The sequence below is a fragment of the Hirundo rustica genome, chromosome 2, assembly GCF_015227805.2.
Source record: "Hirundo rustica isolate bHirRus1 chromosome 2, bHirRus1.pri.v3, whole genome shotgun sequence".
In the NCBI taxonomy this organism is placed as follows: Eukaryota; Metazoa; Chordata; class Aves; order Passeriformes; family Hirundinidae; genus Hirundo; species Hirundo rustica.
The window spans coordinates 54,504,437-54,528,075 of NC_053451.1; the positions used below are offsets into that span (position 1 = coordinate 54,504,437).

Below are 23,639 nucleotides of genomic sequence, written 5' to 3' on the forward strand. Positions count from 1 at the left end.
ACTTCGTTTCATGCAGTTCTGTAGAGGGGCAGGGTCACCCGTCAGCCTGCTTTTCTCCAGACTAAACACCCCCAGCTCCATCAAAAGCTCCGCACAGGAGTTGTGCTCCTGCCCTTTCCCCAGCTCTGCAGCCCCTCTCGGGACGCACTCCAGGACCTCCACGTCCTTCCTGATTTTAGGGGCCCGAAAACTGGACACAGGATTTGAGGTGACTTATAAAAGAAATATGGGTATCGATCTAGTATCGATACCCAACCGTGACGGACAAAAACTCTCTAACAGTTTAAAGTTAGAAAGTGTGTGTTTATTACGGGCAGCACGCAGGATATTTCCCTAATTCGCACTGCGAAATTCACAGGTAATTACAAAGCCTTTTATTTACAAAAGTGTTGAATACCCAAAATACAAATACATATTCATACCCCTGTCACGTCCCATTCCTCGCTTCGTATGCTAATTGGCAAAAAAGGCTCTTAAGCATGCGTAGTTTTTTTCTTATAATGAGTCGGGGGTCTATTCTGGGGAGGGGTCACCCAAAATGAGGAAGTAAGATGAGTCTTCCTCGTCCTGACCTTTCTACCTTTTCAATGCATTCGTGACAGATGAATCCTTGGTAGAACTTACAGTTTCCTGTGTTCAATGGGTCCTTTAAGCAGGAAATCTGCAGCTATCTTAGGTCCTATTTACCACATTTTATTTTTCATTACAAGCACAGCTACATAAACATAAAGCTGACAAGCAATGAGTTACTAAATCCGGGATAGCTTATCTAAGATCCGGCTTCTGTTAACTGCGAACAAAGATTACCTATCTACTTCAGCTAATTCAGCAACTTACTAACTTATCTAAAAATCCTTAATTCTTCAAATTTCATGTCTCATAGGTGTGGCCTCAGCGGTGCCAAGGGGGACAATCCCTGCCCTGGTCCTGCTGGCCATACCATTGCTGATAGAGTCCAGGATGCCATTGGCCTTTCTGGCCACCTAGGCACACTCTGGCTCATGTTCAGCTGCTGTTGACTAGCATCCCCAGGTCTTTTTCTGCCAAGCATCTTTCCAGACATTCTTCCCTGAGCCTGTAGCACTGCCTGGGGTTGTTGTGGCCAAAGTGCAGGACCTGGCATTTGGTCTTGTTAAACCTCCCCCAGCGAGCTCATCAACCACATTAACAGGCATATTCTGTCTTGTGAAAAGTGCATATTATATGGCTCTATGCAAGATATTTACTATATGTATTATGTTGTATTGATTAGTAATGTTGTATTAATATTTTGATAGTATGGTAAATGTAGTTTTGTAGTTAAAATGTAGTTTTTATATACCAGCCACAAGAAAATGTAAATCTTTCAGAGAAAAAGAATTTATGACTTCCTTATCAGAAGAGACCAACTTCTGCCTCGCTCAGCCCTGAAGACGCCATAGAGATTAAGGGAAAAAAGTGACACTCACCAGAGAGAATTCTTTGTTTGAATGGAATTTATGCATCATGTATGAAATGTATGAATATTCAACAGACTATTGCTTTTAAAAGATAATCCTTTGTTAACAGGGGTCCTTCTTCGGAGCTTTTTGCTGGGAAGGCACCCAGACGTCTGCTACTCGCAAAGATAGCAGCCACAGGATACGTAAATCTTTCAGAGAAAAAGAATTTATTACTCCCTTATCAGAAGAGACTAACTTCTCCTGCCTGGTAGGGATTAAGGGGGAGAAAGTGACACTGACCAGAGAGAATCCTTTGTTTGAATGGAATTTATGTACCATGTATGACATGTATGAATATTCAACAGGCTATTGCTTTTAAGAGTTAATCCTCTGCTAACAGGCGTCCTTTTTCAGAGCTTATTTGCCCCAGAGGTCTGTAACTTTGTTTTTATTGTCTCATATTGTCCTAACCCTAATTGTCCAAATTTTTATTATTCTAATTCTATTACTATTTTTATAACCATTTTATTACTATTAAACTTTTAAAAGTTTAAAACAAGTGACAGGTGTTTTTCACATCTCATCAGGAGGCCACACCAAATACAACATGGAGCTTTTAGGATCAGTTCCCTTTACCAGCTTGTCCTAGGGTAACTTTGTGATGCTTGTATCCCCAATCATCTGTTCTGTTTGTGCTGTATATTGAGTCCTGTGCCTTTAAGACTGGTTCTAAGAGCGAGGAGAAGCACGGAGTTTGTTTTGAGAAAACTGCCCGACTCCTGCACATTCTTCTCCGGACGGGGTGTTCGGCAGAGGCTTGGAAAGACTGCAGGACAGAGATATTTTTGCTTTTAGTTAGTTTCAGCTAGCTAGGGCAGAGAAGTTCCCTGGATTGTTTTTTTTTCTCTTGGGACTGTTTAAACCTGCTCTGGACTGAAAACCCATGGAAGCACTGGGAGCTGCACCTGCATCCCACTGGGGCCTGGACCTCGGCATTTTCCAGCAGCGCCGGAGGGACTGGGACTGAGGAGAGACTGAGAGAGAGCCGAGCTACACCCACGGCAAGGACTTTCTCAATTTGCCATCTCACTCCAGAACGAGAGGTTTTATTGTTTCATATTATTAATTCTTCGTACTTGTGGGCACTTTGTTAAATAAAATAGTTTTTTCCACTTTTCTCTGAGGCAATTCTTTACCAGACCAGTTAGGAGAGGGGACCGTTTGGGTTTGCTCCCCAGAGGGACCCCATTTAAGGGTTTTCTCCCAAATTTGCCCTAAACCAGGACAGAACTAGATCAGCTTTGGCTTTTCCATACTGCTGGCATCATTCCAGCTGGTTTCCCAAATCCCTTTGCACCTGCCCAGATGTAGCATATCAGAGCTAACATCAATGCCTGTGTCCAGGCTTGGAATTAGATATCTATTAGCCAAATGCTGCTACACAATTCCCATTCCCAGATCTATTACCTAGATGATACTCAAATCAGTCACCATGATCCAAGCACCCACAGGTGCATAAATCTTAAACTAGTAAAAATCTTCCTAACAGAAGTCTGTTCTTCAACACAGGAAAACAATTCTCTGTGTAGCAAAATCAAGTCGAAAACCCTGGTGAGATCTTCCTCCAAACTGTTGGGCTATCAAGCCCAAATAGTTCTGTGAAATACAAAGAGCTGGAAATGAATGCTCAGTGATTTATTGTTAAAAAAAAATTTAAAAAGTCACTTAATATGCTCCAGTCCAGTTTCTTTTATATTTATGCCATAAGTGATCTTCATCTGTCTTTGCATTTGTATGCTTATCTTGGGCACTAATATTTATTACCATGGAACCCTACTGTCCCTCCATAGGGACCCTCTTGCTCACTGTAAGAGCTGCAATTCACACCTCAGTGCAACTAATTCCCATCAGGCACTCTTCATTTATGATGCCCCTGACAGGCTGATGGGCAGTCCCAAGTGTGTAATTCCACAGGTGCTTTTGAGTACTTCACTAGGAATATCTTCATCCTTTTTTCCATCAGTGCTTGTGCTTGGTGCTTCTACACAGTGCTCTGCTAAAGCACGGGTGACAGGAGGGGCTGTGCTTAGAAATATCCCCATCTGTGAGCTGTGACAAGCAGAGGAACCATCAGCAGAGCAGAGAGAGAGCTCAGGTGAGCACTCCTGTGCTCGTTACCTGCAGAAGATACTTGCAGGACACCCTCAGCAGAACTTGTTCTAGTAATACTACAGAAGCAGGCAGAAAGCACACCTTGTAAGGTGATTTTGCTCATTAATAGGTTATGATTTCTGGTCTGGGGCAGGAAAATGAAGAAGCACTAACCTGGAAACAGTCGTGATAAACCCAGCTAGCCAAAAAGCCCTGTCTCATACACATGCCTTCTGTGACATTACACTCATAGCAGGCTCTCCCATCGTTGCAGACCACATGGAGCAAGTAACTGCTGCCTCTTTCGAAACATCAGCTCTGTTTTCCTGTATTAAGAAACAGGGCTTTTCCTTACCAGCCCAGTATAATTAATTCCTACCATTGATCTGGAATATATAATCAACCAGAGTAAAATGTACTTTCTTTCCCCCCTGCTCTTGATGCTTTAACAACATTCCCATCTTCTTTTCCACATTCAGGTCAAGCACAGACACAGACGTTTTCTGCATTTCCATTTGTTTAAAAGGCTAACACCACTTCTGGCTTACCCATGGGTTTGTCATACACTTTGGCATGTCTCTGGTTAACACTGAAAGATGTTCCCCCAAGGTGTATTCTCTCTGAGTAGAGACAGATCTTCAGTGAAGCAAAAAGCAAAGGGGTCGAGTGCTGTCTTCAGCTAACACAGGGGCTGATTAGGATAAGAGCGACTAGCTCTGACCTTCTGAGGAGATACTGCACCAACACTGGGGTAACCCAGCTCTTCTGCATTTATCCCTGAAGATGGGTGGTGAAAACCCATACAAATCCAGAGTGGGACTAAAGCCAAGGAGAGGTTTGCTTGATGGATGTGTCAAACACTCAAACAAGTTGTGGGAGAGAAGATCTGAGGTTTCACTCTAAGTAAGCAGAATGGTTCACAGGTCTGTTATCTCTGTTAAAGGTCCACTTTTAACACACTGAAAGTCCTCATGCATGCTGAAACTTGAAAACTTCAAGAGTATCGTGTGTTACAATACAATCCCAAGATTTACAAGATTTTTAATCTTGAAGCATCCAAAGCAAATTTAAAAAAACCCCACCACTTAGGGTCACAGACACCATGTTTGTCCACAGTTACACAGCACAGATACAACCCAATTAAAACAGATCCCTAAGCCATTGCCTCTCAGTCCCAGGGCTGAGAACTGGTTCCTGCTTCTCCTTCATTTTGCAGTATAGTCTTGGACACAACCAGGCCAAGACCTTCATTTGTTCCAACCATTTCTCTGAAAATCCCCACAGGAGCAGGGTGACATGGTGAGCACTGAGGCATATGGACTTGGAATCTGGGATACCAACCATGCAATTAGCACATGAATAGTTGGTGGTTCTTCCAAGGCTCATTTATCAAGGAACAAAGAAAGGTGCAGGTACAAGACTTTCATGTTTACCTTCTCCAACAAAGGTAATTTGACTTCAAGCCAACCATTTTATTCCATAAATGACAGCCTGAGTGAGCCTTTCTTCTAGCTCTCATGCTAATCAGTTGGCTGGATGGCAGTGATCTCCCTGTGGGCTGGGATGCTCTCAATGTTACTCCTCGAGGCTGAGAGACTCTGGATCAACTGCAGGTCTCTGGCAAACGACTGATGTCACACACAGCCTTGTACTAGTGTGCCACTAGATTTTGTACTGGTAACTTTAAATAATTTTCATCTCCTCTGCAGTTAACAGAGTAAATTTTGCTATCAAACTATGTTAATTCTTACTTTTACAACATTTTTAATATAACCATTTTTTTAAAACCTTTGGCAGTGGTTCTTCAAGCGTCTAAATTGCTCATCTGTGACACCTCCTTGCCCAAGGCTCCAACACGTTCACACCTGCACGCCCATCCCTTGATCCATTTCAGAGCCACCTCCTGCATTTGCACTCCGTGGCTAATGTAGCTTGTTTCTCTCTTACCAACAAATCATGTAGTAAGGAATTCTGTGGCCCACCTGTCCCATAGAAAATATGGCACTGAGATGAGGTATGCTGGATTTCTCAAGGATTTCTCTGTGCGTCACAAATGTGGAGAGGGGTGCAATCCAACAGAACCCAGTCATTTCTCTCCTGCTGCGGCAGGACATATCCAGCTCATTCTGTAGCACAAACACAGCTCTGCAGAACTGTCCTATTCTGTTTAATTCTGTCTCTGTTCAGGACTATCTTTCCCACTGGATCCAACAGGCTTAGGTATATTTTAACAATTCCTAGTGCCCAGAGAGGCAGTCTTGCATACATAATGAGTTTCAGAAACTTGAGTTTTGCTAACTCAGCACTGTGGAGGGGCACAGAAAGCACCAAGGAAGTGTTGCTCTCATGTCTCTACGGAAGATGGCATGGAGCAGGAATTCTTCCAGTGCACTATGAACTTTGCTTGTGGATTAGAAGCAGGGAGGAGGAAGACCAGGAGAACAGAAATTACCAGGGAAAGGTTGATGCCTGTTCTTAGGAAAACAGTTCGATTTCTGTAAACTACAAAAGTGACATTTAAATGTAAATTTAAAAAGTCATCAGGTGAAAGGCATTTTAGTTGAATGCAATTAGCACCACGGACTTGAGGCTGTTCGCTGAGTAGTACATCCCTTCTCGTACATAAATCCCCAGGAGCAAGATTTAATGACAGTAGGAAAGCTTTGTCTATAAGGTTTTTTTCCTGCACTTCTGAACTCCACAGTGACAGGAAATCTCTGCCTCTGGCATGCTTCCAGCTTCGTAACCATAATCCCACGTGAGTTCGGTTCCAGCTTTCACATGTCTAAGAAATAAAACAGTCAATTTTCTTGAACTAAATGAAACAGTACTGTGCTAACAATTTGTCACCAAAAGCACACATGCAAACCCAAAAATTGTAGGGGGCAGGGAGCATCACACAGGCAGATTGTTGGGAGAGAAACAAGGGATACAAGGAGTCTCTGGCAGTCGTGCTACTTTGCCCATGGAAATTGCTATTGAGATTGCAAAAAGGGTTGGAGTCCAAACAGTGTGCTCTAACTTAGAGGGAAATTCTGGGAAACAAAAAACCCCACCGAAACCAAAGCCAACCAAACAAAAAACCAAAACAACAAACAAAAAAAGCCAAAACAAAAACACAAAAAACCCCACCCCAAAACAAACCCCCTCCCCCAGAAAAAGTAAAACCACATAGGTGGTACATCTAAATGAATAACACAGTTTTGTTATTTTTCCTATGTACAGTGCATCACTAAAATTTGAACAGATCCCTAGGTATGCTGTTGAAGACTGTCATCTTTGGTCTGGCAGGCTACCTTTTAACGCAATTGCACTATGTACTCAAAGCCCAAAACTCAGAATTAAACACATGCTCCTCATGAACCAGCTGCCATGGTAGTACAATAGAAGGAATGTCTAAGGTAGGAAATGCATTGTCCAAAATGAATGCCAGACTAAATATCTGAGTCTGTGATGCTGAGGGACAACTAATGGGAAATGTAATAAAATATGAATATTGTGATGAAGAGAGTAATTCTCTGATGTTTCTCACTGGATATGGTATAGGGGACATCCAGTGGATTCCCGGGCAGCTGACTGACAACAAACAATGAGGACTTTTCATACAGCACACAACTGCATCCTGGGAATTGCTGACTTGAGATGTTCTAGAGGCTGTTCTAGAGGCCAGACATGTAAAACAAATAAAAAGGTGACTGGGTAAGTTCATGGAAGGTACACAATTAAGCTCAATGATCCAGATGAAGTCCTTAATTTGGAAAAGTTGTAAAAAGGTGACGCCCAGAAAATGGAAGAGCCAGTTAGGGTAACGCTCCTTCAACAATCTTCTTCCCTAAGTGTCTTTGCTGGTCACTATTCTCTCTCTCCAGTGGCCTCAGTCCCCACTACACTTCTTTACTAAGTACCTGAGCAAGAAAGACTCTAGCTAAAACAAAATATTTTTGGACACATTTCAAAACCCTGTCTTCACAGTTCTTGGAGACCTCCCAGTGCAATCCACAGCATCTCTGTCAGTATGGAGCAGAGTTCCAGGGCTCCATGGAAGATCAGTGCTCTCTGGAACTGGTTTATTGGCATGAAGTCTCTCTTCTCTGTTCTGTTCTCACCTAGTACTACTGCTGGCATACATGTCAGCTACCTTTATTCATACAATTCATCTTTCCTCTCCTGGACTGAGCTGCTGCCATATTGTATCTCACTGGCACCAGCTCTCTGTACCTCTCTTTCTGTTAGACACTGAGGAAATATCTGCATCTTTTACTTTCAGAATGAATTTTCACCTCTGAGTATCCTATTGTCACATCCCCAGGACATGCTGGGCTACACAAACTCCTGCTTGTCTTGGTAGCTGTGAGGAAAAGGACTGAAGCCAGCTTGTTTGGCCCACAAAGAGTCTCAACCTTAATATCCTGTGGGGTTCAATCCTGCCCTGTTGGACACTGATTTGATGGCCATTCCTTGAGACACAACAGTGGGATGAATGAATCTTGGCTTTCCGAATGCCCATGCTGAGTTAAACCTATTTCTCCACCAAAGAAGATTATCACTGAACTAGACACATCAAAATTAACCTTCCCTGCTTTACATTTCAGTGCAAAACTGAAGCAAAACTCATTAGTGATAACCAATGAGCTGTATTTCTTCTGTCTTTAGTGCACAATAAGAAATCACCTATAAGAAGGTAGTTTTGTGCTTTTATGATCTAAGCATCTGCCCCACCCCTCAGTGTGATTATGCCCCAATAAGTAAGCACTGTTTTTCCTCCTAGTGCCTTGAATGAACAACATTAAACTTCTAGAAATTTACCTGTTTGTGAAGAATGCCACCCATGGAAAACTTCTGTTGTGAGTTTCTACAAACACACTTTGTGCAAAGAGATTTGGGCAGCAGCTGTGCTGTAGAACAGAAAATCTGAATAAGAAACAGTCCAACACCACATCATTGGCTGAAAAAACTATTCCCTTCTCCAGCCCACATGGAAAGTTTATCACCCAATGCCATTGCCAGGGCAGCAGTGCTAGGGAGCAAGCAGTGGATGACATGACTGTGTGTTGGCCAAGTGCAGGATGTGAAAGGTCACTCAGGTGCATGTAGGAACATGGGTATGCTCATGGGACCAGAAGGAAGCTTTCTGCAAGATGCACTACTAATATTAACACCATATTATCTCTGCAAGGAAGAACAGCTTAAACATATGCAAGGGCTTTGCTGTAAGACATATTCATGCCAATGGAGAGAAATAAATTATTTGCAGAGTACCTGTGGATGTGTCTATGAACCATTTGTCTTAGCTGGAGGTACTTGGCAATTGACTGCTATTTATTTCTTGGCAAGCCAAAACTGAGAGACTTAGCTAGCAAACAGGCACTCAGTATGACACACCACGTTCTGAACCTATGACTGAACAGTAGGGAAGTTTTGTACCACACAACACATGTCCTAAACCAGCACAAACCAGAATTTACAATGGCTGGGCAACAAAGTAAACAAAGCTGGGAGAAGGCATTTGGCACAACAAAATGTACTATTTGCTCTCTGAACCTCTAAAAAAGGACATCATGAAAAAGATATCATTCCTTACTGGGGAATATGTCTCTCAGGAACCCAGTGGTACCAAAAACTGCAGCTGGTACATAGCATTAACAGCTTATGGAGGCACAAACAGCCAGGGTGACCCAGCCTACTGTCCTGTCACCTGTGATGGCAGGGAGGTGCCTCTCTTGTCATGTGTCTACCACCCATACTGTTTATGTGCAAAAACTTTCTAGTTTAAGCTTAAGTAAGTAAATGATGTATTTGCAGAGACAACGAAGAGAACCCATGCAACTTAGTACTTACATTTAGAAAACGAGCCACATTTCCTTCTTTTGTAGCATCCAGTATATAAATATTTTCTTCATTAGCATTCTTGGGAAGCATCCCATCACCATCAGACTCCTCACAAAGTGCATCTTGTTTTGGCTGCCTGCTATTTTCTTTGCAGTCAGCTTTTAGGGGTGCATTGTTGGATGGCCTCACAACACATGTGTCATCCAGCACACGGGACTTGCCACAATCAACACCCTGCAGGGACAGACTCTTTCTTTTGCATTCTGCACTCTCTACACCAGCAGAGTCGGTCTGTCCAATTTCCATCAGATGTTCTTCCTTCTGCTGCTGGGTGGATTCTGTCAACAGACATGTATGTTATGTTCGTTATTTCTCAACACCGGTTTAAGACCAAAGCCTTTCCCTTTTTTGGGCCCGGAACTCTTAGCCACCCACTTTTCCTACATCCTCCAAAATCTAAGCAGCTTTCTTGCTATGTACAAGTCTGTAACGCAACATTTCCATGTCTCTCATCAATCCCCCCACAAATGACTGTTTCCTGCTGTGATGCCTAAAGCACTTGCTCAAGGTGCCTGTGAGTGACCTAGTGTCTCACTCTTCTCAAATCCCATTCCAGACTGATTTCTCCCACATAGCATTTTTTATAATTCTCCTCCTTAATTCCCAAGAGAATCGCAAACTGTAATTAAGACAGAAGCAAGATGCATGTGCAAATAGCATCAGTTTCACACTGCCTCTCGAGCTTGAGGTCCCCCCTCCCCAGTATATTATATCCTATTCAATTTTTGTTGGCTGGAGCAGGTACTGGGTGTGACACAGCGAGATCTGCAAGACTGACTTTCTCACAACTGCACAGTGTTTGAGAAGCTGTTGTTTGGACAGTTCAACATGTCTCAACATCTACAGCCAACATTGTTCTACTCTAAGAACTGGCTTGCCCACACTGTCTACAATAAAGTGTACCACCTGATGGGACACGACAGTACAAAGCATGCAGCATGTAGAGCTCTGCAAACCTACTTTCTTTTCCTTTCATGGTTCCACTGGTTAGTTTTGTTTTGCTTGACTGATGAATCTGAGAACTATCATCTTCATCTGAGCTGGCACTGTGCACCTGTGCATCAAATGAAAAGGCTGTGATGTGTTGTTGCTGCATGCAACTCTGGGCCAAGAGGGCACAGCAAGAGGCTTTTACAATGCCAAGGCTGAAGTTTCAAAACTACTGTAATGCATAGCTGTGGCTGAATTTGAAAAGTTAATACGCTTACTGCAATGCAACATTTATCTTAATTTCTAATTATCCTTCATAATAACCAGGAAAGAGTCCTCCACTCAATAAGACATGTAAATAAGCGCTTAAGTCCCAACAATTTCAGCAGAATTTTAAGTTGCTGAGCCAAATCTTAAACATGCTTTTTACACAGTTTCAGTGAAATGACCAGATGAGGCAGAATTTCTCCTCTCCCATCACAAAAAGGCAATTAGTTACGGGACCTCTAGAATGGACAGCACTGCAAAATGTTTTCATGAAAATTCCATGTGCATTTCTTAAGGGCAATGAATCCAGTAAAACCCACAGCATAAGTTTACACCAGTTTTCCTCCTGTGCACAAGTTTGCAGGCAACGCTTCACACTCATGAAAGGTCAGGAGTCACATTCAGGTCAGTTCTCCCAACTTTGCCACTGTATGGGAAAACTGCGTAGGCATCCTGAGATTCCCTTCTCTCCCTGCTGTGCCATTCTTTGAGGAGACCACAAAAATAGTATCACTCTGACCCCCTAACCCTGTACACAAGGGATGCAGGGGGAGAATAATTACTTCAGGCTCTTGAGGAGTGTAAGTGAAGGGTGGAGAAGGGAAGGCCATGAGGGCAGATAGTGCTGGTCTGGGGCAACATGCTGAAGGACTGGTAATGGAGAGGGAATGGGGTGCAGCTCCCAGCATGACAGCCTAGCTCCCAGTGTGATACAATCTCATGAAGAAAGGTCATTAGAACGATCTAAACATACAAGATGAAAATGTCAAAATTAACATACATATTCAGCAGAGAGAAAAATGAATCTGTTAAAGCCACTTATTACCATTTTTAGCTGGTGACTGCGAAAAACAAGTGTTCTAGTTCCAGGCCTTCTGACAGTTGCATTACTTGAGTTCTTTAGCTGAACCCTGTACAGACAGGTCAAAAGGAAATGTTAAAAGACAAACAGACCCATAAGTAACTCTCACAACACACATTTCTCCAACAGTCTCTAGTTACAGTCTCTTTCCCAGAAGGAACTACAACAGAGCCTGCATTCTGGCCTCACCCCATGTTCTGTGAGTATTTTGTTTTTAAGAATTAAAAACCTAGTCTAGGTTACATATAATATTTGTAAGAAAGCAGTTGCTTAAACTTTTTTGAGAGATCAGCAGCTGCTTTTACATCTTTTTCCAGTTGCCATACTGAGAACCAAATTGTCTGTTGCTTTACTATTATTATATCAGATTATCTCAAAATAGAGCACCTACAGAGTTTTGCCTTTTCCTGCTACTACTATCAACAGTTTTGACAGTACAGCTTTCAACTAGGAGAACATATTCACTGCAAAAGTGAGGTGTTGTCAGACTCTTAACAGGAGAGGTTAAGGCTTCTGGCAGGAAAGGTTATGTTACACATAACAAAAAGTTTAGAGACGGGTAGCAAAGGGCAGAGCAGCTGGTGGCTGATGTGTTATCAAACCCTTCAGTGTCATCTTCAAACTATTCGGAGTATCTTTAAACAATTTATCTCAAGTATATTTTATTAATTCTTTCAAATTAGCGTTACATTAATGCCCTGGACAGATCAATTACACCTAAGAGATGAACTGAATTTCTAGAAAATGCCAGGTGGTACACATAAGAAAAATTAATACAGAGGGAAAACTCTGTCCCACTAGAAGAAATAAAGGAATTTAAAAAGAAGTTCAGAAAGAAAAAAAACACCACCCTCATATGAGGACATGCTGTAAGTTATGCAACGGAATTTCTAGATTAGCAGAATATTACTTTTGTTATGCTTAAGCTTACTTTGCTAAACTTACAGAGTTGATTTATTTTCATTATCCACACTCTGAGACAAAGATTCCTGATTCTCAAGAATGTCATTTTTGTCAATCTGCATTAGTTCAATCACTGAGTCTGAATGAACAATATCAAGTTTTCTTTTTTTGGAAGAGAAGTGATGGCCTTTGTCATTCACTGCACTTTTCTCCTTCAGCTGTTGCTCAGCATCTCCCAATACTTCTCTGCTCATTAATCTGCCTGAAAGAAAAAGAAAAGTTTTCTTTAATTTTTTTTTTAAATGCTTGTTTGCTGAGTCACACACTATCACAGGTCAAACTTACATTAACAAATACAAAAGCATTACTTGGGAAAGCAAAATATGAATACTGTCTGTAATTCTATGATGTTAATATAGGCTGAAGTACAAACTGAATTAGACAAGGGCATGTAGTGATAAAACAAAGGACAATGGATTTAAACTGAAAGAGAGCACATTTAGATTAGATATTAGTAAGAACTTCTTCACTGTGAAGGTGGGAGGCACTGGCACAAGTTGGCCAGTGGAGTGTCCAAGGTCATGTTGGGTGGGGTCCTGAGCCACCTGGTCTAATGAAAAGTGTCCCTGCCCATGGTGGGGATGCAAGTGGATGTTTTTTAAGGACCCTTCCAACCCAACCCATTCTGATTTTAACTGAAGGAAAATTAGCCCTGGCATAGGATGCAGAGATTTGTGAAGGAAAAAAAAATCAGCAGAGATTGGTTTTGCTCCATATTGTTTTGTTTTTCTGTCACCATCTCATAACAGAGCTCTTCAAAGTTCTTCTGTCCGTTTGATCGTATTGCAAGTTAAGATGACATTGACACACTTCTCTTCCAACCATGTTCTCAAAAAAATTCCAGGGCACACACCACTGGAGAGGCAGAATTATGCTACATGTCTTCACAGGTCCCCTCCTGCTACCTGAGTAGGTACAAACAAATGTCCCCTTGTCGATGTCATCCAGGCAGCGAACGCCCCAGCCTTTCTTCTCTGTGTTGAACACTTGCAGCCTGACTTGGATGCCATGCTGTACAACTCTGTTCTGACACATCAGCTTGTCACACCTGCACAACACACTACACTCATAAATCCTGGCAAGAGGAAGAAAAACAAAACACAATACAAATGAATGCATCACCACAAGGAAGTTCCTATTATTAATTCCCCTTCTAAGCATCAACAAGGGAGTGGACTGAAATATAAAGACTCTGGCTAAAACTGGTTGTGCAGCAGTGCTCTGAAGCTTGTGACTTTCTTGTCTGCTTATTCATTAGTTTTAAGAGTCTGTCTGCCAGATTTTGGTAAAAATATACAAGAAAAACACGTGCTATATTTTTATTTTATAGGAGTAAGTCACACAGAAATAGAAATCCCTATGAAGCACCTAATTCTATACTGGAACAGATTTTAGCAAGACAGCTTATGCCTGGACTTCACTGTAGCTGTCATGAATTTCAGGATTTAATGAAACATTTCCAAAAGGACTCATAATTATGTTTGGTTTTTTTTTTTAGCATCTGTTTCTGGTTCTCGGACAACTTTAATTCTGCATATCAGCCAAAAACTAACATCATACAGATGACAGAAAGGGGCTCCTCAAACCTGCAGATGCAAGCCTTTGGCTGTTGCAGAAAGCTACCTTGCATAATCCCTCTCCTAGACACCTGAAGTAACTGGCACCTTCTCCAGGCCACCTATTAATCCACAGGAGCTGAGTAAGAAAAAGGGCAAACACTTGAAGCATTGGATGGCTTTGGAGATTCTTGGAAGTCACTCATAACCAAGTCTGGCAAAAGCAGCTGGCTCATGCGTCTTTAGGACTCTGGTCACTCTTCACACTTGGACCTTGACCTAAGCAGTGGGGTTTTTTTCCTGCAATTACTCATGTCACGATAATTATTTTTTATCATCCTGATCTGTCACTAAAATTGTGACAAAAATGGAAGGTTTCAGTAATCCAAAACCTCCAGTTATTTTAATCCTGTGGCACTTAGACTGAACTATTAACTGCTGTTTTATTTGTATGCTCTTATTTTACTCCTGTAGTCTTCCTTACCCACTAGGAACAGGTCCCTCCAGTCTTTTGTAATTGTATCCACGGGATCTTCTACTAGTTGGAGACAGAGGAACTTTATTACAGCCTCTTGCTGTCAGCTGTAGGCATGCGCATTTTGACCTAAAAATAAAACATCTCAGAATGGATTTGAAGCAGATTAAGTCAATCATAAATCTAGGTAATTTGAAATGCACTTGACTATACACACAAACACACACATTTTCATATATACACCTGTAACCCCCCTCCCTGTTCCTTTTACTCCATTAGGCTGTTTCAGGTACCTTTTTCCTTAATCTCTTGGCTGGCTACATGTGCTTTACAATAACCATGTTCTCTCCACCCCAACCCCATTCTTCTGCCAAGCTCCCTAAATGGCACATGCAAACAGCTGAGGTACAACTTAGAAACTTATCTTATAAGCAGGACACTGTCAAACGGATTGCATAAATAAAAATCCCCTCTTCTGGCACAGCAGCCCAGCCTGTTTGCCACTACTCAGTTATCTTCCTCCCTCCTTAGCCCCCAAGAAGTGAAGAATTTTACACTGTGGAAAATTCAAGCAACAGTGCTTGTCTTCAGCATTGTTTGTCATGACAACTTCAGAGAGTCATAGTGATCGTGCAAATCCTAAACCCCAAAACTGCACATCAAAAGCATCTCAATTCTTGTGGGACTTCAGTGCAAAGAACTGGCACCCTGTTGTGCTTGCTGTTTCCCACCACTCAGCTGAAACTAAATTACTAAAATTAAGCTTCATTATACCGGGCTGTGATTTCAAGCTTTTATTGGGTCATGAGCAACTATGTTGCACAGCAGCAAGTGCAACTGCTCTTGCTGTCAATAATACAAAGCGGATGCAACACCAAACAATGCCCACAGAGATCAGATAAACACCCTTCAAGAAAGCAGACACAAAACCCACCAAACTTGCATACGATAACTGTGGCAGGTTCTCACAGTCTGTAGCTCAGATTTACTGGGATTTAGAAAAATATGACAATGAGCAAAAGTATTGGAACTGCTCAGACCACAAACATACTCTGTAACCACTAAGTTTAACAGTTTCTGTTTAGACAGGGGGAAGGGTGACACATAGAGGTTGGGAACAAGGATGTTTCTTCATCTGCCCTCAGTAACCCTCTGTGTTCCAAGTGATCCCTTGAGGCTGTCCCACCCCATCTATAGGACGCCATTTTACAGTGGGAACTGCAGCAGAAATTGTCAGGCAGGATCCTTTCCTGCCTGTTGTGAAAACAAGCCTGCCTCTGCTAGCACAAGACTCCCCTCCCTACTCTTTTGCCAAAGCCAAGGTATCTGCTTGTCAGCTCCACCTGGAGAAGAAGCACAGCCAATTTGGGAAGAAACGAAAAGGAACACAATAATCTGCCTGTTGACCAATTCCTTCCCTACAACAGAGGGTGGACCAGTAGGAGCACCCAAGTTCTGGAGAAGAGAAAGACACAATGGCGTCAGTGAACACAAAACATGGGACAAGATATTCCAGCAGCGCTGGTCCTGTTTGGTACTGTGCCTTCACACCCCACCACCCTGCTGTTGTGTCACTGGCCCGAGATGAGATCTTTCTACCTACCTATCGATGCAGCCATCTGTGCAGTCACAGGAATCAACAAACAGGCTGGAGAAATTGTTGAGATAATATCCACGCGGCCACGATGACTTCCGATACTTGAAATAAGGCAATCTTGCGTGGTCGAGATTGTTACAGAAGGAGACAGGCACAGACTCGGCTCCGTCGCTAATATCGAACTCAAACACGAGGGGCTCGGGATTCATGGTGTTCCTGCTCAACAGCACATATGTGTTGAAGGAAAAGTGATCAACAAATAAGAAATTGCACTCTGTTTCAAACAAGTAATTTAGCACATCTTGAAAGCTTCTCAGACTCCGACCGCAAGGAGCTTTGTAATTCACATCCAGTGACTTGGAAAGGTAGTCTGCTTTTGCATGGCGTCTTTGAAAGTCAAACAGGATTGGGATCTTCAGAGGATTTTCACCCTTGTAGGAGCCCACTGCTCTGTTGGCCAGACATGCACTAGAGCACTTATGGTTCTGATACTGCACGTTTAAAGGTAAACCTTGAATTTTGCTAGGTGCTTCTTTACTCCCTGAGCAGGTTCTTTTCATGTCCTCTTTTTCGCTATTTGAAGTAAAGGAGGGGAAAAAAAAGAAAGAAGAGCAGCATCTTAGACAACCAGTGTTGTGTTCAGTTTTTTAGAGTTCAATATTTTTAGCCCCGTTGCTAGAAGGCCCAAGGTTTCGCATGGTGAAACTGTCCTGACAACATATAAAGACATATTCAGTTGCATTAAAAAAAAAAAAAGAAGCTTCTTCCCAGAATTTACAAGCTAAAACACAGTAAGGAAATTAAAAAAAAAAAAAAGGAATGATGTATTTATCCCTATCATTCAAATTGGCACCTGAGGCTAAATACTAAACATGGGCAGACTAAGTTACACACCTGACAATCTGCACAGTAAGGAAAGCCTGAGAACTGATGCTTAAGTCCTAACCCTGATAACACTCATGAACATTTATTCATGACCTAATGCCCTATTCTGCAATATTCTCATGTGGGAAATTAGACAAGTCTATCCAAAACCTCAGGTTTTCCACTTAGATCAAGTTACAAACATTTACACTTTGAAAACTTGCAGGTTCAAACTGGGTTTAAAACACTGACCTTAGAAATACAAATTTGAGAATTCTCTCAACTGCAGTAAAGAGTATGTCAAATAAGGAACTGAAACGAAGGTACTGACCTGTCAGAAGCTTCTACAGTGTCTGCAGCATTGTCATCTGGAAGAGTCTGCAGTTTGGGTTTGGTTTCCTGTGCACCATCTCCATTCAACTCATCGCTTACTGAAAAAAAATTGAATGCGAGCAAAAACTTCATCAATCCAGACTTCAATTTATGACTGAATTTACTTTAGTTACTAAAGAGATAATTAACAAAACACATTACAACAAGGCATTGCTATGAACTACAGCTAACAAAAAGTTTGTTAGCAAGTGCCCCACTGAAAAATCTTCCCCGTGGTTTTCAAAGTGCCCAGAAAGAACACACACGTGAAACACATTTACAGATCTCCCTTCATTGCTAGAGATAAAAGGATGCCAAGCTATTACAGCTAGTGGAGCCATGCACAGGATAACTGCTCACAGACAGCTCAGCTTCCTTAAGGGCTTACTAGATCAAACTCTCTTCCTGTGATACAAGTATTATACATAATACACACAAACCACAAAAAATACAAACCCAGGTCACAGTTCACGGTTCAGTACTTGAGGAAATTAATAATTAGGTTTTCCTCATCGTAATGCTAATAGCATTCTCAGATCTATTTTATTGATTTCAAAGAAGGGAATTCGGCTTTCGGTGAGTAAAACAAGACAAATTAAATCCACGTAACAAACAAACACAATGGAAATGCACGTACCATTTGCTAAGGTTAAGAGATCACCCAGATTAGCTTCATTCACCAGTGCCCAAGCCTGCCAGCATTCTAGGCAAAAAAATAAAAAACAAACCAAAACAGATACTAACTTTAATTTAGGTGAGGACAATTGGTGAAACAAGGTGTTAAATCCTCCACAGACACTTGTTTCTCCTCACTGTGCTCACCTAGAGCATGGCAAGACTGATACTACTAGAAACACATTGCACCACAGACCTTAGCAGACACATCTAGGAATTGCAAAATTGTTACAGCTCACAGTAGTAGTAGGGAATTGGCACTGAATATGCCCCAGCTTTTGGAAAGCTGCTGGAATGTTTCCAAACACACATAAACTGCTGGCCCACAGTGGCAGTAATATATATAAAGACAATTTAGTGCAAGTTTCTACCTTTGTCATCAGACTGATCATCTTCAGGCTAGGAAGAGCTGGAACTTGGCAGACCAAATTAATACTACTACTAAATTGGTGGAAATGGCCTTCAGATAGAAGAATGCAAGAGACCCCTCCTGTCTCAACCTCTTACCCCATGCAATAAATATTACAGGCTAGCAGACAACTCTCAGCAAAATCCACATCAATATTTTAGCTTGAACCCTTTATAGAACAAAGCACAGAAAAAAATCAAATTGAACTTTATCACAGATTTATTGCATCATTTGGGGATTCAAGTTCAACTTTTATCTCTGCTTTGATATTTTGTCATAACAGTCAAGATGTGGGAGCTCAAGAACACAAAAAATTGCACTTCCATTTAGAGGAAGTATTATAACACAGAGTTTATGGCTATATTAATTTAAAAGCATCTTACACCGCTGTACATTTTCTTGCACAAGAAAAAACCCCAAAAGATCCATAGATTACATTTTTATAGGTGGCTTAACAAAAAGAAGCAATTTTACTCAATTAAATAAATCAGTAAAAGGAAATCTGCGTACTACTCCAAGTTTATCAGAAGCTTATATGTATTTTGATGTAGATAGAGGAAGCTTATTTCCTTGAAAATCAGGAACAATCTGAAGTGCATTAGTGTCACATTTTTCTACTACTGTTTCAAGTTATAATGGTGTCTCTGACAAAAAAATAATACTAAGATGATTATTATCCCATCCCAAAACCACTCAATTCACTGAGTTCATCTTGAAATGCTAAAACTTCTGATGATAAATGAAACACAAAAGATATTTCATTACTTCTCAAAAATGAGTATTTCAGTTCTGCGTGCTTAGGAGCCATGCATTGTTTGAAAAAGTATACAGTCAAAACAAGAAAGTAGGCAACTGTACCTGAAATGACTTTTCTTTTTTAAAAAATAAAAGACTTTTTTTTTTTTTTTAAGTGCTTAAAACCACCAACAGATAAGTTATTAAAATTCAGAGATATCTGGATTATGGCAGATATCACACAGACCTACACAATGCAGGCCTCAGCTACTCTGGAGCTCAGTTTAACCACTACAAGGATTTCAAACCTTGGTTTGTTGCAGTTCCGTTCTTGATCTTTTCCTTCAGCACTGACAGCACATTTTGCATCTGCTCAAATATGACATCCACTCTTCTACTTCCCACTTGTGTCCAAAACGTCTTCACATCACCTGAAATGCAAATTACCATTTACAGCTCCTGAAAAGTCTAAAAATACACCTAACTCCTACTGGACTACTCAAAGGCTCCCACTCATTTCATCTGGAGGCACTTCTGAAAAAACAATCACTATAGCAGGACACATTAAACCTCCAGATGTCTATTCCTAAACCTAATCAAAAAAGTGAAACAGAAGTCAAGTGATGAACTGGAGTGGCTTCCAATGGTGCACAATGCTCCTTCAAGCAACTTTTTAAGCAGGTCACAAAGGGAGCTGTGGAAGCCTTTCTTCAAACACCAGCAAATTAATCCCACTAAAAATGAATCAATGAAACTCATAAAAGTGACACAGGAGACTATTTTCAACTGAATGAACTGAATATTTTACTTGACAAAATACACTGGTGGGGTTTTTTTGTTTTTTGTAGCTGTAACTTCTCTTAGCTGCATAGGCTGACTATCCTGTCCCACCATTAGTTTTCGTATGTTTTGTAGGGGAAAAAAATCTACAAAATATTTTCAGATAAAAGCAGTTTGATGAATTTCATTCAACAATGGGTATCAGTTAAAATAATTAGCACACCCCATATATCAAACCTTCTTCCTCCACTAGAAATATTTATAAAGAACATTTTGTTTAAAGAAATGTTTTTTAACCTACTGGTTTGGAAATTCTCCTCTTCCAAAGGTATGTACCTTTGAGGTGCTAAGCCCATTCATGAAGGCTCTTGTTAAAAAACTTTATCTGTGCATCTTTGTCAAGGACTGTGAAAAGGAAATATGTTTCAGTGTGTCAAAAGATGATGGCAGAAAAAAGAACCAGCTCTTTCTCAGTTAATGTTGCTCTTCTTCAATGACCGAGCACAAAAGCAGAAGCAAATCTGCTTCGCTACTTCATTTCTACAGGTGGAGTCCACTGTCACCACACTTGGTTTACATTCCACTTTCAGACAGCAAATCTCTATTGGCAAATCTGCTGGGGTGACACCTTCCCAGCAGTCAAGAAATACTGCATTCTTGTAAGGCTCATTAAAAAAACAAAACAAAACAAAACAAAAAACCCAACAAACAAACAAAAAAAACACCACAAAAAAAACGCTTCATTTTTTGACTCAGTAGAGAATGACTTCTGTTGCCCAGCGCACCAGAAGCCCAGTGATGCTGTGGCAGTGTGGTTACTCTCAAAAGCACCATGAGAGCAGTGAAAGAAGTAACAATCTTTTGTTACCACAACCCCTGCTGCTCATGTCACCAGCAGCTTAAAGGCATAATACTTAATATCAATGGGCAAGAATAAAAGTACTTTATTTTGTGAAATTGCTTGATTTGGCATTAACTCTCAACAAAATTTAATGATCTCTTGTATTCGCAGGATTTTTTTTTTTAACATGCAGAAAGTTTAAAGTCCAATTACAGAAAAAGTCACAACAATTTTTGGAAACCTACTACTGGTCCAAGGGACACCACCTGCCCTGTGCCATTCCCACCTTTTTGCTGTCTATGACAGCATCACAAATTTTAAATAACAAAAAGTATATTTGATATTTGTGTTTAAAATAATTTTTTTTAAATGTATTAAACAACAACAAAAAAAAAGCATTTAGAAATTCTAGTAATAAGTTTCTCCACTGCAGATTAAAACTGCTTTCCTTATTCACGACGTGTTGTCAGATATTTCCATACATTTACTACATCTGGATAGCACTGGTGGATGGATTACTTCAGAGGATGGGTGACAGAATGGTTTCTTGTTTCTGAGTCCTCGGCTATAATAATGCATAGGCAATAGGGAAATAAAAGACTCACATTAGAAATGCCTCCCCAGTTCTCATGCTGGAGTGCCTCAAAACTCCAGCAGCAAAAGCATTTGTTTTGCACGGAGAAGCAAAGATTGCTTTTGAAGTTGATAGTATAATTTTCATTTCAAAAAAGACAGATGTCCACACCACTAATCTCTCCAGTGCTAATGCTGCTATCACCAATCACAGCCAGAAGGACAGGGAATGAGCAGACACCAGATACATCTACCTTGTCAGCATTCAGAACCATCTCTCCAGCTGATGGATCGGGATGTGCATTGGCACCTGGCTGAGGGGATTTTCTTTTCTCTTTATAGAATCCTTGTGACCACATATCTATTTTTTTTTTTTTTCCCAGCATTGTGCAGGGGAATGATGCTAGAGCAAGACCCAAGCAGCCAAGGTCAGGGCTACTTACTCCAGCTACCTGTTAAACAATCTGGGTGCACGTTTCCCATAGTGCTGGTGACAAACCTCTTACGCCATGAAGGGCAAAGCTATTATCTTCCAGTTGTAATTTTCATAACAGAAGCAGTGCCAAATATACACTCTTTTCCTCTTTCCCTCCATGAATCCAGATTATACTACCTTCAGTGCTCTCCTCCCTGGAACTGGTAAGTTTCTCCTCTCCAAAGAAGTCACACAGCACTGCAAGAGGTGCGGAACAGACAAGTAAGATATCAGGTGAGAAATTAAAAACAGTTGTAGCCACTCAGCTTTTCAAAATTTATACAAGTAAATACTACAGTGGGTATAGGCAGGAGCACTGTGTAAGAATATGTTGTATTAAAATAGTCATTCCCCTTTCAAACAGTCATTCCACGCCTTGTCAAGATGTAGCTGAGGAACACTCAAACAAGCAATGTGAGGAAATTTTTTTATTTACATCATTTCTTACTGTCCTTCAAGCATGAAGCTGTCACATGATGACCCAAACTTTCCAGCACATTCAGATGAGCCTACACAACCCCCCTGCCCATTAACTCACATTTTTCCTTCCCCCACCCCCAAACTGATGTGCTCAGTACAGCGGTACTGTAACTACATTAATTTATTTAGTGGAAAAAAAGGAACACTTTTTTAGGTAAATAAATTACTGAATCTGTTTCTTAACAAGTGCAAGATACCCCTCACTGCAAGAATACTAAGGAGAAGTAAGACAACACTCTTCAATCACATTGGCGATTCCAAATTTTTATCTCCACGAATCACGGAATCAAATAGGAAAAGACCTCTGAGACCATCCAGTCCAACCTATGAGCGAACTGCAGGATGCCAACTAGACCATGGCACCGGGTGTCACATCCAATCCTTCCTTAAACACTTGCAGGGACCGTAACTCCACCACCTCCGTGGGCAGCCCATAATGACACCGACAGCGTAAAACGTGCCTTATTTACGTTAGCTATTTCGCCTTCTCTATGCTGTAACTGAAGAAAGAAAGCAACCCCAAACCTTTCCATCCATTCTGGATACTTCATTTAGTTGAACGGGAAAATAGGTTAAGACAGCTGACTCCTAAAAATGTTTCTTACAACAGTAATGGATGCCCAAAACATGCATATATATATATATATACATATATATATATACACACATGATTTTTTTAAGGCTTACTTCTTTTCCCTTCCATCCTTCGGGGATGCTGCTCAGAGAGCTGTCACCCGCGCTGCGGCGGCGCCGAGCCCGGCTCAGGTCGGGGTCTCGCTGCGCTCCGGCACGGCCGCAGGGCCCGCGCCGAGGGCCGGCGGACAGGGGCCGGGGCGCCAGTCGGGCTGGGAGGCTGGCATGGAGCGCTCAGGGGTCCGGCCCCGGGTCACTCCCGCACCCCTCGGGGCCTCGTCCCCGGCCCGGCCCCCGCCGGCTGCTTCTTCCTCTGCTTCTTCCCCGTTCCTCCTCCTCCTCCTCTCCCAACGCTGCACCCGCACTGCCGACCGCCAGGGGGCGCAACGCCACCGGGGAGCGCCGGCGGCTGGCTGTGGGCGGCCGCGCGCGCAGCGCTTTTCTCTCTGTCTCCATTGGCTGCGGCTGCAGGAGGGGCGGCGGTGCCGGCCAATGGAGGAGCAGGGAGGGCGGGGAGGGGGCGGGGCCGTGCTGCAGCGGAGCGGCGGCGCAGGCGGGGCGGGGGCACAGCCGAGGGACTGGAGGTGCGTCCGCCATCTTGCAGGGGGCGGGTCGAGGGGGGCGGGCTGTCGGCGGGGCTGTGGGGGCGCCGGCGCCATCTTGGGGCCGGGAGGAGAGGGGGCAATGGGAG

General features: G+C 42.0%; 1 protein-coding gene across 2 annotated transcripts; it reads right to left on the minus strand.

Moving 5' to 3' along the window:
• Window positions 1-282: 282 nt before the first annotated feature.
• SETDB2 (SET domain bifurcated histone lysine methyltransferase 2) lies at window positions 283-23,112 on the minus strand. Of its 2 annotated transcripts, none has more exons than XM_040055902.2 (14): window positions 23,003-23,112; window positions 21,974-22,033; window positions 19,475-19,597; window positions 17,985-18,050; window positions 17,307-17,406; window positions 16,118-16,684; window positions 14,524-14,643; window positions 13,389-13,558; window positions 12,466-12,685; window positions 11,485-11,569; window positions 10,422-10,515; window positions 9,411-9,739; window positions 8,379-8,467; window positions 283-6,357 (listed from the first exon to the last, which is right to left on the minus strand). In XM_040055902.2, the coding sequence occupies exons 1-14, from the start codon at window positions 23,016-23,018 to the stop codon at window positions 6,240-6,242; spliced, it is 2,157 nt and encodes a 718-aa protein (XP_039911836.1). In that variant the 5' UTR covers window positions 23,019-23,112; the 3' UTR covers window positions 283-6,239. The 2 variants fall into 2 exon arrangements, with proteins under 2 accessions (XP_039911836.1, XP_039911837.1); XM_040055903.2 differs by lacking the exon at window positions 23,003-23,112 and adding an exon at window positions 20,248-20,351.
• Window positions 23,113-23,639: the final 527 nt, after the last annotated feature.